Genomic DNA, 10,318 nt, shown 5'->3' on the forward strand with positions numbered 1-10,318 from the left:
GCCTATCCCTTTCCTTCCTCTTATGAAATGGTAGCCACAATTATCTCGTCATTGGAATTAACTTGTGAATGTCGGAAATTTTGTCCGTTTGGCAAAACAGGATTATTTGAAATGGGAGAACATTGCATAAAGAAGATTTTCTCCAAGTCAGGACAAGCACTGATAATGACTGGTTGAGCTCGTGACTTATATGATAAGGTTAAGCATGACACATGTGATATAACGAAGTTTAAACACAGCACAGTTTTAATACACAATACATTTTTCCTGACCTGTATTTGATTTATTTTTATTTAAAACCATAAATAATTACCAACCATATGGTAATTAATTGCAATAAAAAATCGAGATAGGTGCAGAGTACTGCATTATCTTCGGTTGGCGTTCAAGTCTGCTTATAGTGTACTCAACGTTATATGTATTGTATAGAAACATCAGCTCTAAATTTATTGTGAAAGTGTAAAGACCCTACCGGCTTTATTTAATGGTGCTTAGTTGATAAGCTGATGTAAATTTAAGCTTCCCGTACGAAAGTCATCTATCGAAATTCATCATGGACACATTATTACAGGAAGATCGCCTGCTAAGGTATATATCGAGTTTGTTTCTATTTATACCGTTCTTTTGGCAGTCTCGAACACTTGTTTTTTTCCAACCGCGTTTACTTAAAAGGTATTATTATGTTACGGATATAATTAAAATGAAATGCCAAGAGAGTGTTATAGCAACAGCAGCACGGTTTTTACCAGTACATTATTATTATTATTATTATTATTATTATTATTATTATTCAGTAAATTAAACCTATTCATATAGAACTAAGCCCACAAATGGGCCCACTGACTTGAAATTGAAGCTTCCAAAGAATATGATGCTCATTAGGAAGAAGTAAAGGAAAATACAGAAAAAAAAGTTTCCATTTATTGTAAAAAAAATTAATAAATATATAAAGATGTACCAAAATGCAAGGAGAAAAGTATTAAGGTAGAAATGCATTGCACTTTCGCTTGAACTTGTGAAGCTCCACAAGACAATCCCATCATCTCATTGGTTCTTTACCTATGACGTCGCTGTGACGCAAGATGACGTCACTGATGGCACTGTCGCGAAGTGTCTACTTCAAAAGCCATGACGCGTGACATCAGTGACCATTGCTCTGGGAATATTTTACGAAAATCTGACGTCATCAGGGCATTTTATTTATTATTTTGTTAAGGAGGTTTCATTTACGATATGGAGGTTTTGTGTAACGAACTTGTGATATTCAATTATATTGAATGTTTTCTCTTGAACTTCTAGATTAGAAAATAATTATTTTGTAGGTGTAAACATAGATAAGTTTAATGGGAACTATAAAGATCAAACTGAAAAGAAAAAAAATTAGGAAAATTCTCTCTCTCTCTCCTCTCTCTCGTCTCTCTCTCTCTCTCTCTCTCTGTTACAAACAATATATATATATTATATAATATATATAATACTATATATATATAATAAAAGAAGCCCATAAAAAAACAAAATATAGAGAGAAAAGTACTATATTTCAGAGACTGCTGTCTCTCTCCTCAGCAGTCTCTGAAATATAGTACTTTTCTCTCTATATTTTGGTGTTTTTTATGGCTCCTTTTATTAGATGGAATTCTGTTGTAACAGAACATTTTTCAGTCATATATATGTGTATTTATATATATATGTATATATAATGTAGGTATATACACATATTTATACGTACATATATATATATATATATATATATATATATATATATATATATATATATATATATATATATATATATATATATATATATGTATGTATATATTGTCAACGAGTTTCTTCTACAAATTTTAAGGCGAAACGTTATCCTTACACAGCTACCATTTTACGATCCTTGGTTGAGTACAGCCGTCACTCACTCGAAATCCAACTGCGGTAACGATCCGTGGTTTTGATAGATTTCCTCTAAAGAATTATTTTGTTATTATTTAATCGAGTAATAACTGTGTTGTGTAATTCAGTGTAATTTTCGACATATAGCGATATTATTCGCGGAGTTCAATGTTATTCTTGATAGATAAATCGCTGGGTGAAAGCATTTCTCTCTGTCAGTGTCGTGCAGTAGAGCGTACCCCTTCATGGCGTGTTGTCAAATCGTGTAACTGATTGCCTTTGCTTTTTATAATATAAAATAAAAAAGTGTTCTTATATCGTTTAAGTGAATGTACAGCCATGCCCTTCCTCGCTTGTCTCTGTATCATAAAGTAGAAAGCAGTCATTCAATATTGAGTTGGCTACGTCGTAAGAGAATTGATCTTTACATCGAGTGGGGTTTAACGTATAATGTTTTTTTTTATTATTGTTTATAGTTATATCGCGTAACTGAGTGTTGTGTTCATATTCATCTCGTGTCGTTATTTGACATTCCATCCAGGCAAAGCGTTTTAACGAAGACTCGTATTGCCAAGATGACGTCAGCTTCTTCAAGAATACGAAAGGTAAGGATGATTCCACGGTTTTCCAATCGTGTGTGATGAGGTGTTCTTGGGTTATGACCAACGCGCATGTGTCATGTCGAAGTTGCCATCAGCTGCTACCAACCTATTTTCCAGTTTAAATCAGGTGGTTGAGACAGAAGTTATGCAATGGTGAATTATGATTAGGCAGGGTAATGTAACCTCGAAATTGATTGTTTCGTCGACTTTTTGTTGGAAACTTTAAACATACAATATTGTAATAAAAATATATTAGGCTAACATTGTATTATTATTATTATTATTATTATTATTATTATTATTATTATTATCATTATATTATTATTATTATTATTATTATTATTATTATTATTATTGCTAGCAATAGTAATGGTAGACGCAATATTATTGAAATCAGGCCATGATACTCTCCCCACCAGCGAGGACTGGGTTCGATCCCTGGGCAAGTAAAAGCATTTTAGCACGTTCCTTTATATCACATTATGCGTCAGTTGAGATTAAGCAGTTAATTGAATAACTGGTAGTTAGCAGACTGTGGTTGGTTGTTCGCACAGTTGAAAATCGGGAGTTGCTGCCAAAGACCACGCAGAGGATTATATATATATATGATATCTATATATATATTAATATATATATATAATATATATACCATATATATATATAAATATTATATATAATATATATTATATATATATATTATATATATATATATACATATATATATAGATAGATAGATATAAAATAGTACATACAATTAAAACAAGGCGTTTTTCTCAGGGAGCATATACAACGTGATCAGATAAATCTGTTTACGAATGAAAATCCAGAAAGATAAACATGAGACTGTAGTAACAATAGCTGAATACACGACGTATAAAAAAAAAAGGGCGACTTACGAAAATCGCTCATGCGCACAATTCTCAAAATAGCTGCTATTGCATTCTTAATATTCTGTCATATATTCTCTCATCCACCCTCATCATCTCGTTCACTCTTTAACTGCTGCTTTAGCGAATGACGTCATTGGTAAGCTGCGCTGAGTCATGCGCTCAGATCTACTTGGATGAACGATTGGTTATTATCGAATTTATGACAGAGGGAACTGATGCGGGATTGAATATTTACGTACACCGAGAAGAAAGTTATAGATTTCTTTGAGCTTATCACGAAATAATATATATATATATATATATATATATATATATATATATATATATATATATATAGCCCTATATATATATATATATATATATATATATATATATATATATATATATATATATATATATATATATATTACATACTCTGACCTGTCACAACCGATTTTTTTCAAACATCGATCATCCTTTATGTTTTTATAGGTATGTAAATTTATTTAGTTATATTGCTGTCTGTCACTCAAACTAGTCTTAACTGGTTTGGGATAATTTTGCGCACATTAAATGTTTGTTCAATTTCAGATTATGAGATATGAAAAAGGATACCGCCTCTCTCTCTCTCTCTCTCTCTCTCTCTCTCTCTCTCTCTCTCTCTCTCTCTCTCTCATCAGAATTACAGGGATACGTGCAGTTTTATTAAGTGAAAATGGCCGGACAGATAGCAAAATCATTTATCAATTATGAACATCGGGAAAAAAATGCGGAATATGTTCGTCCATTTTATAGTTCCTTTCTTACGAGCGTCAATAAGTATTGTTTAACTCATAGTTCACATAAAGGCTTAAATGGTGATACTTTGTCTTGTTATTAAGCGTCACCTACTCCGAGGTGCTATAGTAGATTCACATCAACCGTGCATCTGATGTCTAGGCCAGTCCCTTACGACGCTCCTGATTGGCTGTTGATAAGCCAATCACAGGGCTGGAAACTCTCAGTCTCTCTCGAAAGTTCACATAGGCAGGATGTATTTTCCACCTCTCCTGAGGGATACGTCTTTCAGGAGAGGTGGAACATATATCCTGCCTATGGGAACTCTCTCGAGAGACTGAGAGTTTCTAGCCCTGTGATTGGCTTGTCAACAGCCAATCAGGAGCGACGTAAGAAACTGGCCTAGACGTCAAATGCACGGTTGATGTGAATCTACTGTAGTACTAACGCCGTGTGGTATAAATGTAAAGCAGACGGCCGCCCGAAGATATCGTTTATGAACATAATTTCTTGACCACACGATATACAAATGGGTGTATATAACACTCTGATCTCCCAGGGGCTAGTACTAAACACGGCGTCCCAAGGGGCTTTCGCCATGTTTAGTACTAGCACCTCTGAGTAGGTTGAGTTGAGTTGAACGTAGAATTCAGGCCAAAGGCCAAGCACTGGGACCTATGAGGTCATTCATTGCTGAAATGGAAATTGACAGTAAAAGGTTTGAAAGGTGTAACAGAAGGAAAACCTCAAAGCAGTTGCACTATGAATCAAGTACTATTAGGAGAGGGTGGAAAGTAAGATGAAGAAAGTGGTTGCAGCTAAGGGCCGAAGGCACGCTGCAAAGAACGTTAAGTAATGCCTACAGTGCACCGCATGAAGTTCACTGACGGCACTTACCTTCCTACGGGGCCTCGGAGTATTTGACACGTAAGATAACAAGCCCGTAGTAAACACATAACGAATCCAGCAGAGATCGCAGTTAGGTAACGCAGTTATTATTGGCAGCACAAATGATGCCACATTGTCAGTGACCTTTTCATGTTGTGACGTAAAGCTAATCATCGAGAATTTTGTCAGTGGAAAATGCAGATTAATGGTAGGAAATTGTTCCGTCGTATGCTTGCGTCCATATGGTAAAGATGGCGTCGGTGACCTTTAATATTACGACGCCAAGTTACACAAAGCAGTGAGAGTGACAAATAATTCCTTTGAATTTATATGTTTAGTTTATATTGATTTAACTTTTTATCCCTTATATTTTGATCTACGTAGTTCTTTGGACAATTTCTGTGAAAAGGAATAGCATTTTTTTTAAAAGTTGTTCCTAATGGATGTGATACATTTTGATTATTATTGATAATAATACACGAAAATACGTGACTTTTTTTTTATTGACAACAGCGTTTGTGTAAAATACACTAAATAAAATATAAATGTTTAAGTATTGTTACATAGGTTTTTAAAGATATTATAGTAGTCATCTGATCAGTAAATACTCACCTAGAAATGAAATCACAATACATTCAAATAAGTTAATTAGGAGTTATAATTAACACTATTATATTAGTCAACTGACCAGTAAATGCTCCATAGAAATGAAATAACAATACATTCAAATAAGCTAATAGGAGTTACTAATAACACTGTTATAGTAGTCAACTGACCAGTAAATGCTCCTTAGAAATGAAACACCATATACAAACAAACAAACAACATCCTTTAGAGGCGGATGTACCTTCTAGATTAGTGGTCTTGAAACTGTGGGCCATGGGCTGATTATCAGGTGGGCCATGGACAAAAAAAATGTAGAATTTAAAGTTAGATAAACAATATATAAAAAGGAAAAAATATATTTTCTTTTATCAGGACCTATAAATATAAATAAACAGTATATGAAAATATATAGAAATAAATATATTTTCTTTTTCTTATTCTATCCCAGTAATTGTTCACTAGTTAATTTTTAGATCATGAAAATGGTCATGAAAAGATTCTGAGCATGATTGTATATTGAATTTATGAAAATCTGTTTTGGATTTATGGTAATAACATGTCATAAAATTCCAGTTCCAGGAACTATATGTTGTATTTTGAACTTATCAATTCCTATTCTAAATCTGAAGTAGTGGGCCATGCGTATTTGGAGATATCTGAAAGTAGGCCATGACCTCAAAAATTTGAAGACCACCGTTCTAGATGGTAAAACCAAGACTGGAATTTTTGGTGATAGCGTTGATGTTGGCCCTGTTTTTTTTTATTTTTTTTTAAAGCCTGGTGTAATTTTATATAGATATATATTTTTCTATCTTATTTCTGGCAGTTTTTAATTCCATTAGAAATCGAATCTCTCTGTTTTACCGGTTTAGACATTGATCTTTAGAGTATCTATTTTGAACTCATAATTTACATCATTACCATTTTCACTCATTGCCATCATGGCGCTGAATGACCCTGTGGGTCCCAGTGCTTGGCTTTATAAATCGAATATCCTATCCAACATCCTTTATACGTCTGGTCCTGGTTAAGCTTAACCTTAATAATACCCTCAATTGCGCACTTCGTTTGATACCTCAAAAACTTATGCATTTTTCGGCTTTGTTTAATCATCCATCCAATCTCTGGATTATATAGAATGGGGGGTTGGGGGCGTTGGTCGAAGTGTCCTTATGCCCGATATCTCTCTTTGCTACTGTTAGGTTTCTTCGAGGTCTAGATTTAGTAGATTCACATCAATCGTGCATTTGATGTTTAGGCCCGGCCCTTACGACGCTCCTGATTGGCTGTTGATACACCAATCACAGGGCTGGAAATTCTCAGCTTCTCTCGAGAGTTCACATGGGCAGGATATATGTTCCACCTCTTCTGAGGGATACGTTTGAAAGACGTATCCCTCAGGAGAGTTGGAACATACATCCTGCCTATGTGAACTCTCTCGACAGAGACAGAGAGTTTCCAGCCCTGCGATTGGCTTATCAACAGCCAATCAGGAGCGTCGTAAGGGACGGGCCTAGGCATCAAGTGCACGGCTGATGTGAATCTACTATAGTAATCACCACCAGTCTCTCTCCTTGGCATTTCCCTTATCCATGTTTCCTTTGGTCTTTCTCGTCCTAGGTGGATTCAACGTTGAACACCCCCCCTTCTCTATCTCCTCTACCTCCACCATAACAGTCCAAAGGAATCATCATTGATAATAAGGGCATATATTTTTTGTATAGTCTGTATTGTAAATTCAGCCGTTCCTTTTTAGCAAGATGAAGTCAGCTCTACAGCAGATGGATGACGTTTCTTCTTCTCGATCTCGGCCTCCAGTTCGTACCACAAACTTCCCCATTCGATGTTCGAGTCTGAAATCGGCGCGAGGAAACTTTCGAGCAGTTCGCGTAAACTCCTCGGCAGCCTCGGCAGCCGCAGTAACAGTCTCGATAAACTGTCCAGGAAAAACCGGCTGCGGAAGTTGAAGAGGTACCAGTTCCACGACGAACTCGCTATGAATACCCACCGAGAGAAGAAGTAGATGGGACGGGCCTCCTCCCCTTTCAGTCCGGGTATCAGGGAAATGAAGCGAGGGGTGGCAGACACGACATACAGAATAGTTATCAGCTGCATCGTCGTCTGAATTCGACGATTCTCTCTTCCTTGTTGCTCTGCTCTGGCAATTGTGCTGTCTCTCAAAGTGTCGACCATCTCTCTCTCGGCACGGGCTTTAAAAATGGCAAAGGATCTAATGGAAAGGATCAGCGTTATTAGATACAAGCAGATGTAAACCAAGAGGCACCAGGACTGTGAATCATTTGGACTTAGCTCTTCGTCGGCTGGAATAAACAAAGGAAGTTTTGTCATTGGATCAACAGCTGCAGAAGCGAAATAGGGGAGTTTTCCTGTAGTTAATACCAACAGAGGGACAACAGTTCCAACCAACCACATGATACAGTTCATGGTTTTTCCTCTCTGGAGCAGCAATAACCGTCTGTCTCGACTGTACTTGCTCATCAGCAGCCTTTCTACTGCCAGCCAGCACTGTAACTGAAAAGTCATCACTTCAGTAAGTCCAGAAAGGAACGTACAGAAAGTGGCATAACCACTTCGCTCGAACAGAAGCTGGAAAGTTGGAAAGGAAAATAACTCTGAGTGCATAGTTTCACTGAACTTCAACTCATTTTTCATCAGAAATACTGTATAAGATAAGGCAAAAGTCATTATGAAGGCGCCCCGCACCAAATCGGTTATGGCAAGAGATGTACGGGTCATCCAAAAGGGATCGAATTTATTAGAATTCCCAGCAAGAGTTACTATCACTAGACCATTTCCTAATACTGTTGCTATTGTCATGCTCAATACGCAACAGGCGATGATTATTTCAAGGGCCTTCTGGCCAACTGACAGAAAATCCCAAGTTAAGACCACGTCTGTAGAATTTCCAGTGTAGATCCAAACATCTTTCCAACTCGATGTGATCCAAAACACATTAATTATTACTCTTCCTTTCATTGATGGGAAATCAGCAAGGCAATGGAGTGTGTGAGAACCATCGGAAGCAAGTCTTATCCAGTCAGGTTCGACAGATTTTACTTTAAATTCCTTACAGCATAGACTACAGTTCTTAGTAATAAGTGTGAGAAAGCTCTTTTCATTTATTCTGTAACTCTGATCGCTTTTGATGGCTGACCAACCATTACCATTTACTTCCGCAGTTTCTAAGTTTTTTGTTGACGTAGGCTCTGGCAGGCTTAGAGTTTGGTTGACTTCGTTTAGTCCCTGTGGCCATCCAGTATGGCTGACAGATTCTTGCAGGCCAGGAGTAGCCCAACTGTGGCAAGAAGTAGCAAGAAAGACGAGGAAACAAACGTTCCTTTGCCGCATCCATCTCGAATATGCTAGTGGACTGAGTCTCATCTGTAAAGAAAAAATCCTATTATATTTCCCTTGCTGATGCCATAACATTCACAAGGCTACCAAATCTACCATCAACATTTACAGACCGGTAAGAGAATGAAGGATGGTGATTTCATAATGACACTTAACACAGCATGTATGAGCATTGCATTTACAGCAGCTTAACAAACGATGCCATAAAAATTATAATAGCAATTTGCAAAGAAAGATGTTTCTGCATTTGCCGTTCAAGTAGTTTGAAATAGGTATATAGATATAGCAAAGTCCACAAAACTCACTGGTAGATTACAGGACTCATTAGAAGCTATTGTTGCTGAAATCAGTAACTGTTGTTATTACATTGTGGATGCATCAACCTTAAGATCACCTCTTATCTTTTATCTCGTGCTTTTGGCCGTTATAATTGTGTCATTTCCTGGCAGAGTTGATAAAAGGTTTGCAAAAATTCACACATTAGCATTAAACACACGTCTGTGATGCTTTGCTATAGGAGTATCAAGTCATTTTTCACGTTTTGTGCCAAATAAAGGCTATAATTATGACTGTATCATTATCATAGAAATTTATTTAAAAATGACCTACTGAATTATCAGAAAACTACTAAAAATATTTACCTTCTAAGACTGGTGCAGAAGTGGAAAGGTGGGATCTCGCTCAGCAGAAACCTGGTTGCTCACTGAATGACGTTCTTTGCAAAATATGTAAATCCTTCTTGCGTTTGTTCCTTTTTTTTTTAATCGGCGGTTAACAATAATTCTCCCTCAGTTTTCATGACCTAAGTATATATGGGCCAAAATCATGAGGTGGTTGGTATTCTGTCTCTTTGTGATCTGACGAAATATGACTGAGGACACTAAATAGAATATTTGCTATTGTAACTCGATAACTGTATACGCGTAAGTCGTAATAAAGACTGCGTCTTGGAGATACGCCCTGTCGCTTTCGATTTAGATGGCCTTTATGTCAATCAACAAGACGTCTTCTTCTCCCCCAACAACGTGTAATAAACTAACTGTAACGAGGTATCTGCAGGTTGTTATCATGCTGTTAATTCGTCTCGCTGCCAAAAAAAAAATCCCCGGGGTTTTCATGATCCTCTCCCATACCCTCCGGGAATTTTACCGCTTCCATTGATATTTTGGGCGGGCAGTCCCCGACGTAACCCACGCAGGATGTTTGCTGCAATTCTTATCAGAACTGAGCCACTTCTATCTGTTCACTGCTCAACATATAGTAGATGCGTAATGCGTCCAGACAGTTCGTTCAGCAATGAGCCCTCAACTTGTC

General features: G+C 36.7%; 1 protein-coding gene across 1 annotated transcript; it reads right to left on the bottom strand.

Moving 5' to 3' along the window:
- Positions 1–6,543: 6,543 nt before the first annotated feature.
- LOC135214890 (uncharacterized) lies at positions 6,544–10,121 on the bottom strand. The gene is made up of 2 exons (XM_064249339.1): positions 9,646–10,121; positions 6,544–9,031 (listed from the first exon to the last, which is right to left on the bottom strand). Exon 2 carries the CDS (start codon positions 9,029–9,031, stop codon positions 7,382–7,384), a length of 1,650 nt encoding a protein of 549 aa, XP_064105409.1. The 5' UTR covers positions 9,646–10,121; the 3' UTR covers positions 6,544–7,381.
- Positions 10,122–10,318: the final 197 nt, after the last annotated feature.

Source organism: Macrobrachium nipponense, chromosome 19 (assembly GCF_015104395.2).
Source record: "Macrobrachium nipponense isolate FS-2020 chromosome 19, ASM1510439v2, whole genome shotgun sequence".
NCBI classification, from domain to species: Eukaryota; Metazoa; Arthropoda; class Malacostraca; order Decapoda; family Palaemonidae; genus Macrobrachium; species Macrobrachium nipponense.